Source organism: Atheta coriaria, unplaced genomic scaffold (assembly GCF_025399875.1).
Source record: "Atheta coriaria isolate IRGN ID8LTWV9N9 unplaced genomic scaffold, Caltech_Dcor_3.1 hic_scaffold_5_pilon, whole genome shotgun sequence".
NCBI classification, from domain to species: Eukaryota; Metazoa; Arthropoda; class Insecta; order Coleoptera; family Staphylinidae; genus Dalotia; species Dalotia coriaria.
Genome location: NW_027045447.1, coordinates 3,332,262 through 3,356,922, shown reverse-complemented (window position 1 = coordinate 3,356,922; position 24,661 = coordinate 3,332,262). Strand labels below are relative to the sequence as shown.

The following is a 24,661-nucleotide window of genomic DNA, read 5'->3' as shown; positions in this document are numbered from 1 at the left end:
TCATTCGATTTTATTAATTAATTACTCGGAAACCAATTAACTTATTATAATTATTTTTCCGTAATTTATTAGGTATAGAATTCTACGTCTATTAAAGAAATTATTTTATTGATAATTAATTTTTATCAAAAGTTACAGATAAATTTGTGAAAATTTTCTAAAACCTTACAAAGTCGAAATTTAAATGCTTATAACTTTTTATAGGATACTTCAATGAAAAAAATCTTTTGCAGGTCGATAAATATTTTAGTTGAAAATATGTTTTTTTGATTATTTTGTTAATAATTATTTTTGATTAAAAACTACAGACAAATTTTGAACATTTTACATTATCAAACTTTAAATATTTATAACTTTTATGTAATATTCCAATTGGATAAATTCTTTTGCAAGTTGATAAATTATTTAATCGGGAATATATTCTACGCTCAATTATTGGTTGTATTTATTTTATATAAAAAGTTTCAGCCAAATTTGTAAAATAAAAATTAAAATTTTACAAAATCAAACTTTAAATGTACCTATATAACTTTTTATGTAATTATGCAATTTAAAAAATTCTTCCACAACTTGATGCATAATTTAATTGAGAATATATTCCCCACAAATCATAGTTGTATCATGCTTGGTTTCCGTGTAAATAATAAATAACTATAAATATCCATCAATTAACCACGCGGCATGCAAGGGCAACTGGAACTCTAACCTTGTAGCACATAAACGAGCAGTAAACTCGTCAATAAAACAAAATTCATTGTCTTGCTACTACATGTGCCATCAAAACAGGACTACTGTTGTTAATTAAATTATAAATTACGATGGCACTTTATTTAATTAGCTGCCGATATTGATTCGGCATGTGTAACAAGTTTTTGTCGAGCTTTGGATATTTACCGACGGCACGCCCACCGCTTGCAATTAATATACGTGTGGGTTAGGTGCTGCAGGCCTGCTGGAAACAAGTAAAAACCTCGACGTGTGCAGGCGCAAACATAACACACCTCACTCGCCGCATTTGTTTATCCAAATGCCAACGTGTGCGACAACGCACGCACAATGTAAATTTATGCATGCGGATCGATTGTCACTTGTTTCATATTGTACCCTATGGTTTCATTTATGTTTCGCGTTTGTTTTATTTCATTTTATTAGCGGGAATCCAAACAAAGTCACTTGTTCTTCTTCTTCTGCTTCTTGTTGTACACCCCCGCATCGCGTAACCAGAAACGTCGCAAACAGTTTACATGTGTTGCGATGTTTCTGCGCATTTTGCAGGTTTTAATTAAAAGTGTCAGCTTACCAATTGCAGGACGGTGTTGACGACTTCCCGGTTGGACACCTGCCCGACTTCGATGAATCCAATCAGCACGGCAAACTTAAGTTTATCATTCACAGTCATCTTAATCACTTCTTCGGGATGCTTGATGTCGCCGATCGGCGGCGGCTGCGACGCCGTCACCTCCGCCATTTCCATGGCGGCCACCCGGCGCGGTATTTACAATGTTCTCGTGCACGAAATCGTCACTGCTGGCGCGGAAACGGCGTATTTTCCACCGTCACATGACACAAGCGCTAGCGACATTCTGCCATGTTGGAAATTGACAGCACTGTTGACAGAAGCGCCGACTGTGCCGGCATCTCCTCTCCTTATCAATATTGTCCGACTAGGGACTTTCTATGCGCAACTTGGTGATTTCTAATAGAATTGGAATTGTCGCCAAGAATTCAAACAATATTAAAATAAAACAACAGAATTAATTGGTAATACAATAAATACACATTACCATCATTTAAACAACAAATACTAAGTCATTTTATATAAAATAAATGCCTAAGTTTTAGTATAATTTGTATTTGTAGTTAATTTAGTTTAAAATTAAAATACTGCATAGTGTCTATTCCAATTCACTTGGTGGTACGCTTGCAAGAATTAATGTTTATGTAACCCACAAAATTGTTTGAATGTTCGAAAATGTTTTCAATCAGTTCCAGCGATTATGATTTCTAGTAGAATATGAGTCTGCACTTACTAATTGAATTTATTTTAATATAATTTAATAATTCTACTAAAAAAATAGTCTACATTCTTAAAATTTTATAAAACAAATCGAATTTTGCGGATATTGAGCAACATAATGATGCAATCATTAAAGCTTTATGATTCAATACTTAATTCCAAGTGATAAAAACGTCTTGATATTGATTATATTGATAAATGCACACATTTATGCCTTGTTAAAGGTATTTAGAGTGGCAAAATTTCTCAAAAGTTCTTATCATGTTTATATCAACGAACCTAAATAAAAAAAAAAACTATATGATAACAAATCTAATATCAACTTGACATCAACTTTGACGGTAACAAGTACAAACGAAACATCATAATACATCATGGCTGAACCAGAAGAACTCGAACAAATGTAAGTTACAAACAAAAGATAAAAAAGACTGTCATTAAACCAGATTAAACCACAGATCAAACCCAAGCGGGAAAAGACTTGATTATATAAATTGGGATGACTTCTTCATGGGAGTCGCACTCCTAGCCGCAAAACGCAGCAAAGATCCAAAAACGCAAGTTGGTGCCTGTGTTGTAAGCCCTGACAAACAAATATTTGGCGTTGGGTACAACGCAATGCCATACACGGCAGAAGAATCGAATGATGAGAAATATGAATGGAAAGGATGGGACCAAAATAATGAAGCCGATCTTAAAAAACATTTATATGGTAAGATTTTGAAGAATAAGTTAAGAAAAAGCATTTACATTTTTAATTTTCTAGTTTGTCATGCGGAAATGCATGCAATCGTGAACAGAATTCCGATAAACGTGATCAACTGCACCATTTATGTCACCTTCTTTCCGTGCAATGAGTGCGCCAAGTTGATCATCCAATCGGGAATCAAAAAAGTCATTTATCTATCGAATAAATATCACTATCGGTCGATAACGAAATTATCCAAGTTGATGTTGAATGAGGCGAATGTGGATTTGATACAGCATATACCGCAACGTCAATCGATCGCAATCAATTTTAATTGAAATTAATTACATCATAATTCCTTTTTAAACGCTTATCACTTATTTGTAATCTTCGCTAATATTTTCCCAATATATTAATCAAATAAACTTATTTAGTATCAGTATAGAATTGCATCAAGATGAGTACTCCTAAAAAGATGAAAACTGAAACGAGCGACGCCATTTTGAACAGTGAACCGTAGGTATCAATTGTAATTAGTTAATAATTGTCTAATATTGATGATATTAAAGACCAGTCCCTGGGAAGAGGGAGGATTACATTAACTGGGATGATTTCTTCATGGGCGTTGCAGTTTTGGCCGCTCAACGCAGCAAAGATCCCGAAACGCAAGTTGGAGCATGTGTGGTAAATCCAGAGAAACAAATTGTTGGAGTAGGCTATAATACCATGCCGTATCTGGGAGATAATAAAAATAATGATGATCACGAACATTTTCCTTGGAAAAGTTTGGGGAAAATATTTACTAAGCACGAATATGGTATGCTATTTAGTTTTTGTGTGTCCTGAGAAAGTGAATTTCAATAAGTAAAGTTTTAGTTTGCTACGCAATAACGAATGCAATTGTGAACAAAAATCCGATGAATGCAAGTAATGGCACAATCTACGTGACACTATTTCCAAGCAATCAATGTGCCAAACTGCTTATTAAAACAGGAATCACTAAAGTATTTTATTTAACTAATAAATATGGCAATTTTCAGGAAATGAAGGCAGCGAAAATTATGCTGGAGGCAGCTAATATTGATGTTCAGCAATATACTTCAACGAATAGTATTTTATTAGATTTTTCACAAATGTAAAGTAATTTAAAATATGATAATAGATTTTTTTATCAAATAAACTGGTTAGGGGCTGTCCATTAATCACGTGATCTTTTTTTTTCATTTTTTGGACCCCCCCTCCCCCTTGGTGATACGTCGTGAGGTTTAAGATTACCCCCACCCCCCACCCCCATCATCACGTGTATTTTAATCCCAACAACAACACGCCGCTTTTCTCTTTAGAAATCGTGCGTTTGACGAAAAAATAAATACACGTGATATCTTACTCCACTCCCCCTCCCCCTGGTGATTTTTCGTGATTTTTAACAAACCCCTCCCCTTCATGACTCACGTGATTAATGGACAATCCCTTAGAACTGTTATTCTTTATTGATTTAACCTCACTTCTTCACAGAGTGTGAAAAACTTTAGACACACATAATTTACTAAACATCACCTTGTACATCATGGAAACTCCTGAAAACCTTAATGCTGAAAAACACACACATGAAGAATTAAATTCTGAGTATGTTTCTTTTTACAATAAAACAAAATTTGCTTTTAATTTATGTTTTTTGTTTAGAAGTACAAATTCAACAGGAAAAAGAACAGATTACATTGATTGGCATGAATACTTTATGGCACTTGCATTCCTAGCAGCAAAACGCAGCAAAGATCCTGCTACCCAGGTTGGTGCTTGCATAGTCAACTCAGAAAAACGAGTTGTAGGCGTTGGATACAATGGTATGCCATTTGGTTGTCATGATGATCAGTTTTCATGGGCAAAAAGTCAAGGTGGGAACCGTAACTCACTTAACACAAAGTATCTGTTTGGTAAGTATTTAAAACTCAAACTAAACATTGCCTATACTAAATTATTTAATACTTGCAGTCTGTCATGCTGAAATGAATGCGATTTTAAACAAAAATTCAGCAGATGTAAAGAACTGCACAATGTATGTGGCTCTATTCCCTTGTAATGAATGTGCCAAGTTGATTATACAATCAGGGATTAGGAAGTAATTTACATGTCTGATAAACATGCTCATAAAACCAGCACAAAGGCTTCAAAAATCATGTTTGATGCTGCAGGGATTAAGTACTGGCAGTACACACCAAAACATAAAAAGATAGTGATTGATTTCTCAGAGATTGATTGGAATAACATGAATCAACTTCCACAAACACCAGTTAAGGAATTTTAAATAATTTGTACTTCAAAGTAATATGTGTGAACATTGGAATTTTTAAAAGTTTTGGTTTATGTAGTTCAACGGACCAAAACTAGGCAAAATTTACACCAAATATTAAAATTTATACAATATTTTACGATTTAACTTAGACCACTTTATTAAATTTAATATTTCTATACTAAGTATCCCTAGGTTCATCTTTTGCCTCTCTTTTGGTCTTTAGTGTGGATTGTGAACATCTGTGCGCTTTATGCTGCCGTAAATCGACAAAAACCAAAATATAATTATTTTAATTGACCGTTTTCTTTCTGAGGCTACGTGAGGCTATCAACAATTAATTTTTTATGTATTTATATATATTTTGATAATATGTTTCAATTGTTTCAACTTAAAATCTAACATCGTTAAATTCCTCTTATTTGTACTGTTTAATAATTATATCTTCAAACGTAGGAATGCCCTGAAGCACCAACATTTTCTCGTTCGCCAAATGCAAAAGCGCTGCGAATGTCAATGGCGCCGACAACGCTTCGCGCATACTTTTCGTGATCACTTTTGGAAGTTGTGCGTACATTTCATTGAAATGTTTCTCTTCAGTCACCTTCATCTTATTACTATCGATATCGTTCTATAAACAAACAAAAATTAGATTAAAAACATGTTTATACAAATCAATAATAATAATAACTTACTGTACGGTACGTATCAGCCCCAGACAAGTAATCCCAAACACTACACTTCAACCTACGCATGTTCATCTTCTTCGCTGTGCGCGCATATCCAATCGTCGACTTGGGCACAACATCAGGCACCTCAATGCCTTCCATTGCCAGAAAGTCCCCATTCTCGCCCGCCTGACGATGTTCACCTACCTCACTGGTGTGTGAAACATTCATGCCAGCATCATCATCATCGTAACCATTCTCATCGCCATCATTACAATATTGGGAATCATTGGGATTTTCATAATTATATTCCTCATTATTGAGTTCGTGGCTTTTCTCACCAATATCTTCCTGATTGTTGTTAAGTGATGCACCAACAGGTAAAACATATCTTTTTCTGAATGTCTCAAAAGGTTTCAGTGTTTCGTCAACTACTTGACATGGAATACGATACGGAGAAGGCTTTAACTTCCTCGTATTCTTTTTTCGCAATTTCTTTAACATAGCACTCGGGAATTCTTCCTCGAAGGAGTAAGTTAGTTCGATGACATCTTTCTTTTTTGCACGACGTATTTTTTTCTCTTTGTGCTGGATTGAGCCCGTAAAAGTTGTTTCTAAATGATTTTTTTTATAAAATTAGTTTTATTCTGACAATTTTTGTAATTAACTTCAACTTACTTGCTTGTTTGATGCCTTTAAGCTTCCAATGTGATGGTCCTGCCCACAAATTGATCAAAACTGAACCTGAACCAGATTTTAACGTTTGATACAAATATTCCAAGCCGGATTCTTCGATATTCATCAATGGTCGCGTATCGCTGATGAATTGAACATTCGGGCGTCCAATTTCAGCGTGGACTTCCTCCTCTTCCACTGCATCGTCATCGCGAAGATAATCTGGATCTTGAAATGGGTCATGAATGGACCCATCAAGTTCCGGAATGGGAAGGCCGGTATTATCGTAGACTACTTCGTCGATTTCAGCGTCACCTTCCTGTTTATCATCATCATCGCCACTAGAAACAAATTTATAAAGAAATGATTGAATTTCTAGTAAATTCACTTTTTTCTTACTCTACGTAATCGTGAAAATTAGTAAAGCGCTGACAAATGTTGTCGCACATTAATTCCTCGGGAGTGTCGTAATGAATAAAATCCACTTCTTCATCATATGCTTTCTCATCCCAGTTCTCAAGTTCTTGTTCACTTCGACAATACGGTTTATCTGTCCTGTAATTGAATTGATAATTAGTATTTAATTAAAACGGACGTTTTTCACTTACATAAATTTATATGTCAGCGCATGATCATATCGTAGATATTGATTAAGTAATCCTTTATGTTTGATTTGAAAGTCCATTTGCGGCATCATTTTAAACGGCGCATACAACTTAGTCAAGTCGTGGTTCGTCGTGCTGGGAAATTTAGCGTCACCAATTAACATTTTCCTTGCCTTCGTTGCTTTTTTACGTTTTTTTGCCTCCTGGGGGTTTTCATCAGTTGGTGCTCCTTCTGGTTCTTCCTCTGGCTGATCACTTTGAAAGTTACGAATAATATTTGATGCCAATTGCAATGTTTGCGCATGGACACAATCCACTCTCAAACCAAACACTTTTGATCCAGCATCCAGTGAAGATGTAGCAATTTTCAGTGTGTCTTTATCAAATGTATTATCTCGGCAGATAACACTAAGAATATCAATGATATTAAAAGCCCACACATTCTTTGAATCAATTTTCTGCAATTTTTGTGTAAAATATTAATTATTCTAAATGGCTGTGTGTTTAGTTGACTTACATTATTGGCATATAATTTCATGCACATTTCCAGTTGTGGTTGGATGTTTTCCTTAGAATAATCAGTTTCATTGATTCTACTGGCCACAATAGCCAAACTTCTCCTCCTGGATCTTTCAGACTCATCATCTTCATCCTAAAGTAAAATAATAATATATTCTCTGATGAAATAACAAGTAGAATAAAACTTACTGGAAGTTCTAAGAGATGGGACCTTTTATTTGGTGTTTCTTCGATGATATCAACACTGACTCGAACACTCTTTCGTTTCCTGCCATTTGAAGGTGTAGGCAGAGGAGTAGAAGTAGCTAAGGTTTTGGCTGTCATTTTGAAGCCTTTCTAAAGACAGAAACAATAATTATTAACGAAATTATGTTTTAATGTCTAAAACAAATGTAAGAACAATTTTGTGTTGCAAAAACGGTTACTTTAGAGGTTACTAACTCTAACAAAGAATAAAATATTGAATATTCTTTTAAATTAATCAATAAAATTATAAGGAACTTACTGTTTATGGTGCGTACAAGATGAGCAATGATAATTGGTCTTCTAATCACAATTTATAACAAAGTTCATCAACAAGCATCGCGTAAAACAGTGCACAAAAAACCGTTAAAACTTATTAACTTGGTTAGCGTCTTTCGTGTTTATATTTTCAAAATTAGTCGACGCCAGCGCCACGAACGGCATTTTTACAACACACAAAATACTTCTATACGAAATCCTCATTATCTTAAATGTTTTTAATCCAAATTCAAAGAATTTGCAAGCTTTTGTAATATATATGTATGTCATAGAAGATTATCTGTCTTGTAGTTATATTTTAATTACGCTTTTCCATATAATTTCTTTCAGTTAGACATTTTTTATAGTTTTGATAAATTTTCTGAGCTCACTAGTACATATTTATCAACATGTTTCATATTAATTTCTAAATTCTAACGTTAATTATTGGATTTTTGAATTGATGATAACAAAACGCAAAATAAATAAATTATGATCTATGTACAAAATGCAACTGTTAATTTCACGCTTATTGCGACTTCGGCGAGCAACCAATCGAAGGTGGATTGCTGAGTCTGGTTGGCACTTGGTCTAAACCCTGTTCGCTCTCATCCTCTGTCTCCAAATTAAGTTCTTCTTCCACCAAATGTATCTAAAAAATTCAAATATATTATTTTATACTTAAAACAAAATTCTTCTATACCTGTCCTGTATTACTACTGGAACTTCTCTCTAAAATATTCAACAAGCCACCAACAGCTCCTTCATCGTCTTCTTCCGCCGCACAACTCTGATCAGCCTCGGCCAAGTCACCATTCTGCACCAAAATCTGCAACCTGGGCATTTCTTCCTCACCATTACCAAAAGGCATCATATACGCATCATCCTCATGGCGCATATTAAGAAAAGACGCCATTGGTGGCTCATGAAACTGTTCCTGTGCATCTTGATGTTTCGAAATCATCGGCCACATCAACGTAGCTCTCTGCATGTCACTCTGCGCGTCCGCAACAATATCGCTCATATTACCATCACTTGTAGTAGCCGATGCATCATGCTGCATTGTCAACAATTCATACTCTGCACTTGATTCTTCAGCGATGGAATATTTTTCTATCGGACGCGCTGGTTCAACTTCATTCTGTTGCTGCCTGGACGCATTAGTTAATGAACTTGTGATTAATTCTTGCACACTTTGTAAGACATTCCTTCTCAGAGGATCAGAACTAACCAATTGTAGATCTTGAAAGAGTTGTATTAAAAAATGCGGCCGCTCTTCGTTGGCAGAGATTAAAGAAGCGACTTCTTTGTATACATTCTCACGCAAATCTTCAATAAGTTTAGTTTTCTGCGCATTGCTCGCAATTGTACTTCTATTAACAGCCGCCTCGCAGGAATCCGGAATCGTATGAATCGAAAACTGTGAATCAATGCGTGATAATGGCGGTAATGAAAAACTATCTTCATTATTCACTGGTTTATCTTGTCGCCGACGTTCCGGCGAATTCCCAGTTCTCACACGCCGTTTCGGCACGGAAATACGCCGTGGTGAATTCTCCACCGATGCAGAAGCAGATACAGACACAGAAGTTTCATTATGAATACTATTTGACTTCGCTAATAGAGAACTTATGCCAACTGAAGAAGTTGATGACACTACGTCTTGATTAACCCGTCTTTCCGACGTTTGATTCGATCTTTCATTGAACAAGTTTTGTATCCCATGCGTTCCATCATTACTTTTCGTTGAGAACAAGTTTTGACGCGAATAACTGAAAATGACTCACTTTTAGCATAAAATTCTCGCATGGTACTTAAAAAAACTAACCTGAGAGTGATCTTATGACAATATTAATAAGGTAATAAGCAAAAAACACAACGCAACAAACGAGAACTCACACAAAACAAAATATTACCTAATTTTACGCTGAGTGTCGCTATATTTTATAACTTATAATATACAATTATTTCATAGTATGTACTGAATAACAAGTGTTATTCTCACCTGCGAAAGTTATCCCAGTAATTATTCGCTCGATTACCAGGTGCGACTTGATTGTTCAACGCCTGTCCATTCCAAATGGGCGCGGGGACATTCAACGGATGATCATGGTTCTGATGGTGTACTACCGGTGCGGTGGCGCTGTTAGTCGCGTTCGCCATCATGTTATTGCAGAAAGCGGCATGCTCCATGTTAGTAGCGTTACTAGCGGATGAATGCGCGCAGCCATTCAGATTCGGCATCGATCCAGAACTGAGATTCGCTTGGTGTTGCTGTTGAGTCATTTGATTCGCCTTCGGGACCATCGGATGGCGATAATTGTAGTTATTTGGGATGTTTGGTTGATATAAACATGGATTTGACTGCATACATAATGGTGTATGAGTATTATCATCGTGATAAACATTTCCAAAACGATCTTGCATCTAAAATATCAAACTTTTAAACATTTTAACTAATTAATAACAGAATACTTACAACATTAACTGTGTTTCTTAACGTAGACAGTTCCTTTTGTTGATGCCACAACATCTGACAGCATTGATTCAAAGTATTGAGTATAAAAGCTTGAGTTTGTAGAGAATTCGTCGTCAGCCAGTTATTATAAGCTGTGGTATCGTTTGGCGAGAGATTCGGCGGCATTTGCATATTAATCTGCGGTTCGGGACAATTTACAACATTCAAAGCGTTTGTTGAACTAGCAGTAGGAAGATTCGAGCGTGGCGAAAAATGTCTAGGTTCGGAATAAATTGGAGAAGGAGTGAGATTATTCCGGACGCGAACTGGCGCTGTCTGTTCCGATTCGTCATTATTCGAATCAAGCATCGAATCGCAGACGGTTTTGATCAATTCCAATTGTTTCTGTATCTAAAACAACAAAATATTACATGTCTTAAAAATTCAAAATGATTGTGGATCAATTTTCGCAACAAAATCAATTCTTTGAATTGAAATTCAAAGAATCTTTGACGGAACTTCTTAATACAAAGCAAGAAGAACCTTCAAGTCCTGCTACGATACAACTCCAACGAGATTTGGACGTTTTAAAATTTTAATCTGATTATTCACCTGACTTCTAGAAGCGTTTTCGTGATTACGTGCTGGGAAAGCAGGAGTTGCGCTGCGTACACTCCTAGCTGGACTTCTGGACGATATTTGATCATGTGGCATTTCAACGCGAGGACTTGCCGGTTCTTGTGACCGTTTGCGGATGTAATGCGCCGTCGGATACGAAAAAACAGGCATTGGTTGAACACCGGCTGTGTTTAACTCACTAGACGAGTGCATCTCCGAAAACTCCGGATCTTCCTCCTGACAATCGTCACTAGAAATATCATGTAACATAAAATTTAATTTTGCACCTTAAAAAACTATTTAAAAATACCTTTCGCTTGAATGTTGTTCTCCTCTGGTGTTAAAAATATTCGAATCCATCGGATACCAGGCATTTCCAGCATTTTCAAAGTTGCTATTAGTGTTACTATTACCACACGCTCCCATTTCGGAATTTTTCTCGCTGTGATTGTCATGATTGAGATTCGAATTCACCGCTTTGTGTTTACACATTAACTCTTCTAATTCTTTACGCTTTGCTCGCATTTCCGCTTGTAATTTCATCCGTTCTTTCTCGTTAGCATTCATAGACTTCTTATTCACTTGTTTTTCTTTCACGTGACGTTCGTTTGAACTATTCTCAACGTTCTCCACGTGCGGGATGCGATTCTGCTGCATTAAATTATCGGTTTTCGCAATCAACCGATTAACATTCTCTTCAATCTCTGAATTAATCCCGTCTTCAATTGCTTGTCCTTCAATTGAATTCTCAGTGTTTTGAACTAAATTCAACATGTCTTTCAATTTCGTCAATTGTTCCTTCATGTTAACAATCTTTTTAACATGACAACCCATTTCGTCCTCCTCGGACTCCTCATTCATCGTTTGTAGTTGAACCACAAGCTGATCAACTTGATGTTTTTTATTCTGCAACTCTTGAAGTTTTCCCTGAAGAGAATTATGTTGTGCTTGAAGTTGCGCATCACGCGAGTCCAGTATTTGAATTAATTGTGACCGATTGTCGTTACTTTCGCGCATCTGCTGAATATGATTCTGCAAGTGATCAATTTGTCCTTGGAATTGTTCCGGGAAGCAAACTTTCGTTTCGTCAACGTTAAAAGATTTAATTCGTTCCTCCAACTCGCGCAGGTCAATGTTTCTTCCGCTGGAAGCTCCGGACATTGATAAAGTATCAGAATCATTACACCATTCCGATTCGGAGTTGGTGTTTGTATTGCGGACTTGCGAAGGCGTACTCTGCGACGTTTTCGCAAGTTTGGCTTGTGCGCTTCGTGCCTCGCGTAATTTATTCTCAGCATTCAATTGCAACTGCAATAAATAATTTTCTTGTTCTTTAAGAATTTGTAAATCTCGTGTTGCTACGTCTACTTTACGCTCAAGCTCGTTCTTGTTTTGACGGACTACTTCAGGGTCTAAATGTTCCGATCCATCTGAAAACTACACGAAAAAATTAATATTTATCTTAAAAATTAAAATTTTCAACCAAAAACACTTGTAATGGCAAAAATGGTACAATTTCTAGCTGTAGTTGTTAAAAACGCTGATGAAGTCAGTTTAGTCACACCCGTATCACCTGATTCGGTTTCTTTCCATCAATCTCATCTAAAATTGTTTGTAATTTATCTGCACTGTCAGTGAGGTCTTTGATAATTGCATCTAACTGCTCATCATCCATTGGCTCCTCATCACTCATATTTGGTGATTGAATTGAAATGCTTTGAATCTTATTAATTAAATTAAACAATAATTTGGATGCAGTTTAATGCAATAACACTTGAAATATTTACCTGTTCATCAGTTTTCTTCATATTGGCTTTCATTGAAGTGGCAACTTGAAGATATTCTTGTATTTGGCTGAGTTTGCTCTCAATTTGTTTCTTGTCTGGATATTTTGCGACATTATCACACTTACTCAGCCCAGATGAGTTTCTTCTTGATATTGTGTTGCTTTCATTGGAGGTGAGTGTTCCATTGGCTTTATTTCAATAAAAATGTTGCATTTTATGCTTCAGATGGATATAAAGAAGTTATACTTACAAGAAAATATTCCATTTTGCACTCCATTCTCCTGGTTTAGGTCCATCATGTGAAAAAAGTGTAAATTTCTGTTCTGATTCCTATTCCCTCTGTTTGTGTTCACTTCTGGTGCTTCAAATTCATTCCCCTTAAAATTGATTGATATTTTTAGTTACTAGTAGGAAGCTCTAGAGCTTGATATGCAGTGCAAGTCTGAATGAGAGTTTCTATCGCATTCAAATAGCTTTTTAGTCAGTGTTCTAAATATAAAAGCTTACAAGGTTGTTGGAAACCAGGTTGCTGCGGCGTTCGCCACCGCCGCTTGCGTTGTTGTTATTACGTTGTTTCACTTTTGGAATCGTGCCGGTGCTTTTGGGCGACATATACACGCGCTTGTTTTCGTGCGGCATCCTGCTGGAGGCGTGAAACGCTGCAGGAGATGTTCAAACACACGTTGAAAAGCTGTTGATATCGTCAGTCTTAACCTCAACCTCTTCAGAATTCAACAGTACGCAGAAAGCGCAACAGTTCCAAAAGGAAAATACACGTTGATTTAGACATTAGAGGATTATTTACTGCTTGCGTATCTAAATATGGTGATGGATTATTCAGATTTTGGGAGGGTTTTCGGCTATTTTTGGATTGATACCTTTCAGGAAGTCGCAAAATAATAAAAACAAGTGAAGACTGTTTTCCATTTATGTATGCAACCAAAACTACATTTCACGCTCTTTTAAAAAATTAACTTGTAAAATTTTAACAAAACTAACTTGGTTTTCGATTAAACATTCAATTTCTTCAGCATTTTACTACGCAAATCTTTCATTACACCAGCTAAGGCAGGTAAATTAGCTAAATTAATATTTTCTTGAGGATCTATAGCATGACTATACAATTCTTTTGCATAAACATTTGTCAAATTAGCTTTAAAAGTTGTTGGATCAAAACCAATCCATTCTGTGTATCGATATGCTGAAGTTCGTATAGAATATCCCATTATTTTAATTTGTTTCAGTTTTGGTTTATCACTATCCGGTTTTACCGTGGGGAATATACCCGGACGTGGATATTGACTGATTGCAACGTATTCATCTTTCTGTTTAGAATTTTCATTCAATTGATTGACTTTTAGTTTAACCATATCGTTAAATAAACTTTTGCCTTCAGTGCAAAGCTTTTCTTTTGGTATTTTTGTCTTTACGCAAGTATCCATCGCTTTTGAGACTGCCGTAAAATCTACTAAAGTCGGGAAAGCATCTAAAAGTTCCACCGGTTGATCAAATATTAAAGATTTCTGAGTGAATTTTGGTATGTAGATCATCAATGGAACTTTCGTTGCAACATCAAAAGTGCTATACTTTGAAAATTCACCGTGTTCACCCATGGAAACACCTAAAATTTGTAAACAAATTGTTTTTTACTCTTGTTCTCATGCAACTTTTACAACTCACCATGATCTCCTAATAAAACTACAACAGTTTTATCTAAATTCACCTTTTTAAGCAAACTGCCAATCAAATCATCAATATAAGTCACTGCAGCTGAATAACTTTGAACAATCTTTCTTGTATAATCATCTGGTATCCTACCAAATGGATAATCAAGATTTAAATTCTTTATATCATCCCTTAGTCGCATATCATTCCACGGGTTGTACGCAACTGTCGGCATTGATTTCTCATGAAAACTCGGCACTGAAACATTATCAATCGGATGAAAATCCAAATATTTCCGAGGATATTTCAACGGAATGTGAGGTTTTTGAAAACCAACGCCTAAAAAGTATGGTTTGTTTTTGTAAACCTGAAGAAATTGTGAAGCAGCATCTAAAGTTTCTAAATCTGGTAATGTTCCACCTGGAGATTCTTCAACTCTCACAGGACATACAATATTCATTGCATATGTTCCAGTGTCATTTATACATACTTTCGCGTTTTTATATTGTTGAGTTTGAGGGTGGAAAGGTTGAAGAGTCCAACTATTTGGATAATCATCTGTAAAATTAGATGAAACACCAGGATGAAACACTTTTCCAACTGAATGGGTCACATAGCCATTGTCTTTAAAGTGTTGAGGTAATGTTGTGAAATCTCCAACTGTTTTCCTCCAGTAGTTGTAGAAATCATAGAGGTGAAGAGTATCTGGTCTTCTGCTGGTTAAAAATGAGTTTCTGCTGGGTGCACAGAGTGCTTGCTAAATAACAATTGCATAATCTTGCAATAAATAATTTTTTTCATCATTTTTTATGTTTAAATATCTTACCTGCGTGAAGGCATGTTTAAAAATGACACTTTTAGCTCCAAGTTTGTCTATATTTGGAGTGTATGCATTTGTGTCATTGTAAATCCCCAATGCCGGGCGTAAATCATCCACAACAATGAAAAGCACATTATATTTATTACACCTTCCTAGGTTTTTATCATCACATAATATTATAACAATCACAAGAAGTAATTTTAGTAAATTCATTGTAAATTTCATTTGTTTTACTTTGATGCAAGTGTTATTATTGTGAATAGAGGTTATCTTCATTGATAAACTCTTCGAAAATAAATGGATTACATATTTCAAAATATATTTAATTAACATACATATGAACTAATAAAGCAACACATTCGAATGCGTAAATAAGAAGATAATACTGCAATAATTGACGATTGTAATAGTAAATTAACAAAACTAGTACAAATCATGATCAAATGTTTCCAATAATATGTTTACCTGTAGTACAAATTACATTTAATGCTTCTTTCCAGTCTTCTAAAATATTAAGAATAATATCAATAAATTTATTGATTTTTTTAATTAAAAAAATTGATATCACCTTGTGCAATTGTTTCTCATTAGACAGAGCGGCAACTTTGGAGCGTTCCTGTTCCAACAATCCATGAAGACGTGAAACTTCTTGTGTTAATTCATCTTTGATCACAGTCAACTTTTCAAGTTCATTGATTATTTCAGCTTTGCCTTTCACTTACAGTAAAATGTATTTTATAAACAATATTTAGAAGAAATTAAAGATTCTTACTTTCTCCAGTTGATAATAATGTATATAAAGTCTTGTTTCTTTCCTTGACGGCAGTGATTTCCGCACGACTTTGTTCTAATTCTTTACTTAAAGCCTCGTTTTTGTTTCTCTCAATTTCAAGTTTTTCCTAAAAAAAGGTTTTAGTAAAATACTACATTCATGTTTTAATAATATACTTACTTGATATTGAGCTGAAGAAATAATCTCATCCATTACATTTTGTCTCTCACGGACTTTATCATTAAACTTTTCTCGATTGAGTGCCTCTTTGACATCTTCAACGTTTTTTTCAAAAAAGTCACCTTTACTTTCTTTCACAACACTTAACGGAATATTGTCAGGTGTATCCTCTATAATATCAATATATTTATTATAATTTTTAGTTAAATTTAAATTTATTTTCTTACTAGCAGGTTCCCCAGCTAAAAACTCATCCAAACTAACTGTTTTCTTTGAATTCTTCTTCTTTTCCGGTTTTTTGCCTTTTGTTGAGTCTGCTTTTGAGTATTGAATCCTTGTTTTCTTCATAGTGAATCTTGGACATCATCAAAGCATTCTCCAAATCCTGCTCAAAGTTGCCATTAACAAGTTTTTCATCTTTTTGTTTCCACTCCTCCCATTGTTTGGCAGTTGCTACTTTGGCAGCTTTCTGTTTTTTATTTGACTGCAAAGATTTATCAATTTAACATCCATTTTTTTTAATTTTAATACAATACCTGTTTGTTGGCGTTGTTATTGTTAGTAGTTTTCTTATCTTTTTTGTTTTTATTGTTGGCATTATCCTTTGGCACTGGTTTTGGTGCTTTAGGAACAGGTTCCTCTTCTTCAGACTTCAAGCAAGCAAATCTCGATTGGACGACGATGTTCATGTTGAATTAAATTTTAAAACAATGTATTAGGCTCTGCAAGCAACAAAGTGTAATTTTGCAGGATGTTAACCTCTCACGTTTTTGTTTACTGTTTACAGGATCGAGTATAGTAAACAAATCAACCGAACACCGATGACTAGATGTAACAAATTCAATGTCAAATCAAATTTTAAGTTGGTGAATGATCATATTCAGCACTAGTAATGTTAATTTATTCTTGATGATTTGGTCCTTTTGGTCTATCACATTTGTCAGGTGGAATTTGTTTTTTGTTTGCAGGAAACTTGTTTCAAGATAAAATATTTATTTATTAAAGTTCTACGTGATTTTTACTGGATTTTACAATTTTATATAATGAGTTTGACATGTTTCGCCCTGAGGGCTTCTTCATAAAGTTTATGAACATTAGAACTTTAATAAATGAATATTTTTAAACTATACAATGGATTACGTATTCATAAATGAAAGTAATAAAATACATCAAAATTAGAATCTTGGTTAACTTATTTTTATGAATGTGTTCAAATATTGGAAGCAACAACGAATATCTTAAATATTTTTTGTATTTTTAAAGTATTAGATATTATTGAAGCCCATTTTGCTATGGTAAATCGTTTGATTGACGAGTTAACAATACCTTTGGTATTACTAGAGCCTTTTCATGATGTTCATGAAAAGAAGCTCAAAAATATTATAAAACTACATTCCGCTTGTGATGATTTAATTCGACACTTCAACATTGTGTTTAAATGGAAAATCTTTGCGTATTTTGTGTTTAGCTCGGTTGTATTGGGATCCAGCATAAATTTGGGGATACGCGAAGGTTTAAATATTTTTGCAGAAGATATTCTTGTACCAGTCATCATATTTTTTGCGGCAGTAAGTTAAAAAGAAACCAAACGAAGAAAACATGTTAAATATTACAATAAACATTACAATATTTATTTAATAGATTCCAGTAATTATCATCACAAAATGCAATCGTGTGACTAACGAGGGCAAAAATGCGTAGGAATGTGTATGAAAGCAGTGGGAAGATTCAGGAATATTCGAAACTTGCGCAACTCACTGTTTTTCTTAGCAAAGGAAGTTACAGCATGTCCCCCGATATTTTCTGCAGTGTTTTTCAATATTGACAACTCAACATTTTTCACACTTATTAATTTGTTAGTTAGCTACATCATTGTAGTTGTACAATTTTCATTAGCAATGTAAACAGTATAAAGATAGGTATACACTTATTAATGAAGTTTAATAAATATCTAATGCTCACTTTTGTTTTATTTTTATCTGAAATGCTAAAAAAAATTGTTATCTAATCCAAATTGGGGTTTTGTCTGTTAGTTTTAAGAATACGTTGAAAATAGTGCCAAAAATAAGTTACATTCCTAGGTGTAACTAATTTTGCATATTTGGTTGCCTATATTATGAAAAATTTTGCCTTAAAATATGCAAACAATTCACTTTCATTATTATTAATAAATAATTAATTCGTTTTCTGCCTACAAAGAATTAAATAACCAATAAACAGAAAACTACCTGTTTGTTTTTGGTACTTATAATAAATCCTCTAAGTAAAAGTTTAATTTAATTGAAATGATTTTTCCAAGAAATATTTTAGTATTTGTTCATTATTATAAGTAAAAATTGAAATTATTACAAAATAAATAATATATCACGTAAATTAAATCATCTCTGAAGCGGAAATCTAATCAATCAATGCCAATCCAAAACCCTTTTCGCATCAATAAGTATCCAAAAACATTAGTTTTGTATTCGTTAACATGCCATTAATCAATTCAGTCCTAAAAATTGCCGCCATTTTTGGAGTTTTGCCGTTTTACAACTGCAAAACTCGAAAATTTTACCATTCCTTCTTTACCACTCTGATTTTGTTAGTCTACCCAAGTATAAAAATAATCCGGATGTGTTTAATTCAAATTCAAAATCAAAAATTTAGAATATGGTCCCTAATTCCCATTACAGAAGACATTGTAAGAATAATATCATTTTTCTCTTTGCGCATTTCAATAATCAACACTTTTATTCAAATTGTACGTTTTGCAAATCACATTTTGGCTGAACATTTCAATGAGAGAATAAACTTCAACAAACGACGATATTACCGGCATCTTGCATTTGCATTTATATTATCACCGTTACAATTTCCATATTTTTATGATATTTGGAGAGACAATGCGCCCTGGACTAGTTACTTTAAACACTGTGTTATAATATTGGAGTCAACTGCTCATTACTTAAATACTCTTTGCATTTTTGAAGTGTTAGATATTATTGAAGCACATTTGGCTATGGTAAATCGTTTGATTGACGAATTAACAATGCCTTTGGTATTACTAGGGCCCTTTCATGATGTTTATGAAAAGAAACTCAAAAATATTATAAAACTACATTCTGCTTGTGATGATTTAATTAGAAACTTCAACCTTGTGTACAGATGGAAAATCTTTTCATATTTTGTTTATGGCTCGCTTGTAACTGGCCTCAGCATCAACTTCTGGATACGCAGAGGGTTTAATATATCTACTGATGTTGTATTCGTAGAAATGAATATATTTTTTGCCGCAGTAAGTTAGGAGAAAACAAAATTTACGCATAAAAATGATTTATTTTATAGGTGCAAGTAATTATAATCACAAAATGCAATCGCGTGACCAACGAAGGCAAAAAATGCGTTGGAATTTGTATGAAAGCAGTGGGAAGATTCAGGAATATTCGAAACTTGCGCAACTCACTGTTTTTCTTAGCAAGCGAAGTTACTGCATGTCCACCAATATTTTCAGCAGTGTTTTTTAACGTTGACAACACAACATTTTTCACTCTTATTAATTTGGTTGTTAGCTATATGATTGTAATTGTACAATTTTCATTAGCAATGTAAAAGTAGTAAAAGAATGTTAATGAAGTTAAATAAATATCTGACTCACACTTTTTTGTATTATTTTCATCCGAAATGTCAAAAGCAGTATTTTATTAACACAAATTAAGATTTTGTCTGCTAGTTTTAAAAATACGTCAAGAAAGTGCAAAGAGTTGGTTATATTCAGAAGTTTAGCTAATCTTACTCATTTGGTTGCCTATATAACAAAAAAATTTATATTTCCAATTAATTCAATTTTATTAATATAAATGAATGATTAATTTGTTTCCTGTCCACAAACAATCAAATAACCAATGAACCGATAATTTCTTTCTTATTTTTAGCACCTATAAAAGACCCTGCAACTATGAAATACCTTTAGTACTCTTCAAAATGAAACTACTACACATTGTCTTGAAAATATCTGCGTTTTTGTACGTGCTCCCCTTTTACAATCATCGCACACATAAATTCTACATAATTCGCTACGTCCCATGTTTTACCGCAATAATTATTTTTGCTAAAGTAATCATTCATGTAATAAATACTTTCGACGGCCAGTTTCAAATACCATTGATTAGAATATGTTACATGTACCTGCGTGACATGACAATGATAATATATCTGATCTATTCTTGTAATGTGACTGCTTGCAATAACTTTTTGCGCACCGTTCGGGCAATTGACAGCAATCTCATGCGAATATTTAATATTCGAGTCAAGATTTCTTATTATGGTGCCTTAATTCGTGGCTTGTTACTGCATTTTGTTCTAATATTTTATTTAACATTAGTCTATGTAAAGCTGTATTCCAGAAGTCCATTTTTTATGCCTAAACTGGGAAATCTCTTGACTTTTTACTACAAAATTGTGTTAAATCACGCAGTTCTTTGTGGAAATGAAATTTTAAACGTTATTGAAATTTATCTGAAAAAACTAAATGATGTAATCGACGGATTAGCAGAAATTAAACCTTTGGAAACAGAAGAACATTTATTGGAAGACAAAGTTCGCAGTTTGATAAGTTTACATAATGCCTGCGATGATTTAATAAGATATTTCAATAAACAATATCAAGAATTAATGTTTACGTTTTTATTGTATTGTGTTATCGAGATTTGTCTTCAATTGCATATTTTTATTCAAGTAACACATATTTCTCCAGGAGCTAGAATATATTTATTATATCCTGGGTATATAATAATTGTAAGTAGAAATATGAATTAGACTTATTCATTAAACTTAAAATTTATGATATTTTTAGCTATTCACGGCTGTATTTCTTAAATGTGGTCGTGTAAGCAAAGAAGGACGTAAAACAACTGCAATTTGTTTTCGAATAATGTGTCGTTTTAGTAATATGCGTTTGAAAAATATGTTGGGTGGATTAGCGAAACAAGTTGCTGATTCGCGCCCGAAATTCAGCGGGAAATTCATTGTTATTAACAATGCGATGTATTTTACGATAGCAAATATGTTGGTCACGTATATGATTGTTATTGTACAGTTTACCAACAAAACTCACAATGAATTGTAATTAATTTATACAAAATACAAAATAAAAGGGTTTATAGTGCACAGAGTTATTGGTAATTAAAATTAGGTAAAGTTTACAATATTGACAATTCAACATTTTTCCATTTCATTAGTTGTTTAGTTATTTTTATGATTATAATTGTATAATTATAATTAGTAATTTAAAATTTATCTTACTACACAATAATAAAACCTACTAAATATTGGACGCACACTTTTTCGTCTTATTTTCATTCAAAATGATTAAATTTTGTGTTTTCATTAACATATATTTGGATTTAGTTCTTTACATTTAACAATACGATGAAAAAGTGAGCTTAAAATTGGTTATACTATAAATTTAACCCTAAATTTTTTCCTGTATTCCATCATTTATTTACTTTGTTTATATTCACTTTTCTGCCTACACATAACAACTAAAAAAAAATGGTTGTTTGTAAAGTAGGTTTACGATCGAGATGTTTACGTGATAACGTCTTATTGGTGATATAAGTTTTGTTTGTTGCAATTGTTGTAACACTTCACTTGCACTTCACATTTTGTTTTACTGTTAAACATTCAACGAAAACTTAACCGCACGAGAAAATCTCCATTCGTTTGTATGCCGCTAGAGTGAGAGAGACGGAAGATCGGTCAACTCACTCGAACGCTATGCCTGCCTCCGCTCGTGAGGATTCCGCGTGTCAAGTTTCACGGAATGACTGGCAGCGCTCGAGATGAGAAGGGAGATCGGTCCGTCTCTCTCTCGTTATAACGAGAGGGGGGTATACCTGCGATCGGCCTCGAGAGGCCTCGTGACACAGTTTCTGAACATGTCACCCGACTAAAACGATTTTAAAGACGTTATCACGTCAAAAACCTATTTCTACTTCCAGCTTTTTTACTCCCAGCGCCAGTTTTTTTCCATATTTTTTTTAGACACAAAAAATGATATTTTATATACGGACGGCCAAGCCAAGTGCAGGACCAGACCATACGAAACAAGTCAAAGCAGGCGCTGCTGTTGCTTGTGTCGGCTCGTCACGACCAAATTTGGAAAATTTAAAATACAAAACTTCAAATACTCGTACAAAAGACCTAAACGTGCAAATAGAGTAGAAGTGGAAAAAATAACGTAAACATCACGTGGCTAAAAGTTGTTAAACACTCGATTGATTAAACAATCATTCTCTTGTGTAAACCTCTTGTTCAGCCACTTGATATACTATTAAAACTATAAACATTTATAAGTATTAACACGGAGTGTAAAATACAATTTCACTGAAATCACAAAATATATATCTCAAAACTCTGTTGAAAACAACACAGTTAGCATGTCATAATATATGGTTAGAAAAAATATATTATATTATATCTATTAATGTTATGTACAATACATTGGACCTAATTGTGTCTCCCATTAACCCCTCTATATTCCATTGATTTTACTTAGCGCATTATAATGATATTTTTTGTGAAAGTTTATCATTAGGAATGTGTACAGAACGCAAAAAGTCAGAAACACAACAAACTAACGGCAAGCGACACATGAAAAGAACTAAAAAAAACTAAAGAACTTCTAAATAATTTGTAACTATATAACAATCACCTTAATACATTCGTTTTGGCGTAAGTTTATTCTACCTTTTTAACACTAAAATATAGTTTTTCTCTTTTGTAGCGTTATGCTCCCTGCAAAACTTGTTATAAACCATACAATCAATATAAATATTCCAGGGATATTATTCAGCATGAAACAATAAATAATTAAACAGTCTATTCAACAATTTATTCATATTAATACAACAATTATAATGTTTTTAAAAATATCATCACTCATCTACGTTTTGCCATATTACAACTCTCATACAAACAAATTCTACACAACTTTCTACGCATCTTGGATCACAGTTGGTTTTGTGCTTATCAACGTTGCTGTTAATCTAATATTAACACACGAAGAGAGTAATGCCCACCTTGGCTGGGGTAGAATTGCCCCAATATGTAGAAGATTCATGCGTGATATTTTCATGATATTCTACCTAATCTACGTATGCAATGTGTCAGTTTGTAATAATTTTCTTCAAGCTACAAAATCAATCAATCACATTCTAAAGAAAAACTTCAATAAACACATCATAATCAAAAGATACGGAGTGATATACAGAGCTTTCCTATGTTACACAACTTTAATTCTTCATTTTACTGTTGTTATTAGGGCTGTACAAATTAGCCGGCCAAGCCGGTTAAGGAAGTTAACCAGGCTAATTAGCTGGCTGACTACTCGGCTTAGCCGGTTAACCGAAATTAGCCAGGCTAATCAGCTAAAGGCTAAACCGGCCAATTGGCTAATTTTATATTTTATACAATATCTTTGTTTCCAAATGCAAGTTATAACAATTCGCCGCGTTATCCATACGTTTGTCGGACTTGGTCCGAACAGATATTGTATAAAATATAAAATTAGGCAATTGGCCGATTTAGCCTTTAGCTGATTAGCCTGGCTAATTTCGGTTAACCGGCTAAGCCGAGTAGTCAGCCAGCTAATTAGCCTGGTTAACTTCCTTAACTGGCTTGGCCGGCTAATTTGTACAGCCCTAGTTGTTATGTATTTATGGAATTCAATGCGTCGACAACCCACAACGTGGAATCAAATCAGTTTTGGCCTGAGTTTGTATTACAAAACGATTCTGACGCAAACATTTCTCTGTGGATACGAGGCGGTGAATGATATACAGATTTATTTAACGGAATTGAACAATATTATCGATAAGTTAGCGAAATTTGATCATGTGGGCATCGAAGTAAGAGAAAACGAAGAAAAACTGCAAAGTTTATTGAATTTACGGAATTCCTGCGATGATTTAGTCAGATATTTTAATCAATACTATAAAGCATTAGTTGTTCTGTTCCTGACACATGCTGGCACGCAGATATGTTTGAAACTACGAAGATTAGTCGCTGATAAATTTGTTATGCCACTTGTACAACGCGTACATTTGATTTATCAAGGCTATTTAGTTATTGTAAGTAATAATTATATTTTATTCCCTAAAAACAACAAATTTTAAATTTTGTTTGCAGCTTTTGACGATAGTGTTTCTAAAATGTCATCGCGTGAGCAAGGAAAGCCAAAAGACAACTACGATTTGCTTCAGAACAATGAATCGCTTTCCAAACAAGCGTTTGAAAAATATTTTCTATAAATTAGCGAAACAAGTAGCCGATTCACGGCCAACATTTAGCGGGGTGTTTTTTATCATCAACAATGAGACATATTTTACGATTGCAAACATGTTGGTCACTTATTTAA

General features: G+C 34.0%; 7 protein-coding genes and 1 long non-coding RNA gene across 14 annotated transcripts in view; 3 read left to right on the top strand and 5 right to left on the bottom strand.

Annotated features, from left to right (window-relative positions):
• rg (A kinase anchor protein rugose) overlaps window positions 1-1,615 on the bottom strand; it is a 103,621-nt gene extending 102,006 nt beyond the window's left edge. For 3 of the 5 annotated variants that reach the window (XM_065301964.1, XM_065301960.1, XM_065301967.1), the window contains exon 1: window positions 1,301-1,614. In XM_065301964.1, the coding sequence (XP_065158036.1) occupies window positions 1,301-1,474 (174 nt within the window). In that variant the 5' untranslated portion in view covers window positions 1,475-1,614. Of the gene's footprint in view, window positions 1-1,300 lie in introns of all 5 variants that reach the window. The other 2 variants (XM_065301956.1, XM_065301963.1) reach the window with 1 other exon arrangement.
• Window positions 1,616-3,036: 1,421 nt separating this feature from the next.
• On the top strand, window positions 3,037-3,907 carry LOC135793042 (deoxycytidylate deaminase-like). 2 transcript variants are annotated; one of them, XM_065303886.1, is made up of 3 exons: window positions 3,037-3,221; window positions 3,275-3,522; window positions 3,746-3,907. In XM_065303886.1, the coding sequence occupies exons 1-3, from the start codon at window positions 3,163-3,165 to the stop codon at window positions 3,781-3,783; spliced, it is 345 nt and encodes a 114-aa protein (XP_065159958.1). In that variant the 5' UTR covers window positions 3,037-3,162; the 3' UTR covers window positions 3,784-3,907. The 2 variants fall into 2 exon arrangements, with proteins under 2 accessions (XP_065159958.1, XP_065159959.1); XM_065303887.1 differs by having other exon boundaries at window positions 3,039-3,221; window positions 3,582-3,907.
• Window positions 3,908-3,999: 92 nt separating this feature from the next.
• On the top strand, window positions 4,000-5,142 carry LOC135793041 (deoxycytidylate deaminase-like). Its single transcript, XM_065303885.1, is given in 4 exon segments — window positions 4,000-4,331; window positions 4,389-4,639; window positions 4,698-4,817; window positions 4,820-5,142. Coding segments are annotated over 4 exon segments (621 nt in total). The 5' UTR covers window positions 4,000-4,272; the 3' UTR covers window positions 5,011-5,142.
• On the bottom strand, window positions 5,130-8,125 carry barr (non-SMC condensin I complex subunit H). The gene is made up of 8 exons (XM_065303883.1): window positions 7,968-8,125; window positions 7,652-7,798; window positions 7,461-7,595; window positions 6,947-7,401; window positions 6,738-6,893; window positions 6,342-6,679; window positions 5,691-6,277; window positions 5,130-5,626 (listed from the first exon to the last, which is right to left on the bottom strand). The coding sequence occupies exons 2-8, from the start codon at window positions 7,784-7,786 to the stop codon at window positions 5,414-5,416; spliced, it is 2,019 nt and encodes a 672-aa protein (XP_065159955.1). The 5' UTR covers window positions 7,787-7,798; window positions 7,968-8,125; the 3' UTR covers window positions 5,130-5,413.
• A 135-nt stretch (window positions 8,126-8,260) lies between these two features.
• On the bottom strand, window positions 8,261-13,705 carry cmb (combover). 2 transcript variants are annotated; one of them, XM_065303880.1, is made up of 10 exons: window positions 13,334-13,705; window positions 13,077-13,203; window positions 12,827-13,014; window positions 12,613-12,762; window positions 11,350-12,476; window positions 11,034-11,289; window positions 10,443-10,832; window positions 9,969-10,390; window positions 8,667-9,735; window positions 8,261-8,615 (listed from the first exon to the last, which is right to left on the bottom strand). In XM_065303880.1, the coding sequence occupies exons 1-10, from the start codon at window positions 13,463-13,465 to the stop codon at window positions 8,493-8,495; spliced, it is 3,984 nt and encodes a 1,327-aa protein (XP_065159952.1). In that variant the 5' UTR covers window positions 13,466-13,705; the 3' UTR covers window positions 8,261-8,492. The 2 variants fall into 2 exon arrangements, with proteins under 2 accessions (XP_065159952.1, XP_065159954.1); XM_065303882.1 differs by lacking the exon at window positions 12,613-12,762 and having other exon boundaries at window positions 13,334-13,704.
• Window positions 13,706-13,740: 35 nt separating this feature from the next.
• Window positions 13,741-15,644, bottom strand: Ids (iduronate 2-sulfatase). Its single transcript, XM_065303884.1, has 3 exons — window positions 15,318-15,644; window positions 14,507-15,248; window positions 13,741-14,447 (listed from the first exon to the last, which is right to left on the bottom strand). Exons 1-3 carry the CDS (start codon window positions 15,642-15,644, stop codon window positions 13,837-13,839), a joined length of 1,680 nt encoding a protein of 559 aa, XP_065159956.1. The 3' UTR covers window positions 13,741-13,836.
• On the bottom strand, window positions 15,614-17,243 carry LOC135792091 (G kinase-anchoring protein 1-like). Its single transcript, XM_065302710.1, is given in 7 exon segments — window positions 15,614-15,815; window positions 15,880-16,028; window positions 16,084-16,210; window positions 16,264-16,433; window positions 16,491-16,575; window positions 16,577-16,747; window positions 16,800-17,243. Coding segments are annotated over 7 exon segments (876 nt in total). The 5' UTR covers window positions 16,953-17,243; the 3' UTR covers window positions 15,614-15,794.
• Window positions 17,244-22,839: 5,596 nt separating this feature from the next.
• On the top strand, window positions 22,840-23,496 carry LOC135792553 (uncharacterized). The gene is made up of 2 exons (XR_010548382.1): window positions 22,840-22,977; window positions 23,030-23,496. It is a non-coding gene; the product is annotated as an uncharacterized lncRNA (long non-coding RNA).
• The last annotated feature ends 1,165 nt before the right edge of the window (window positions 23,497-24,661 follow it).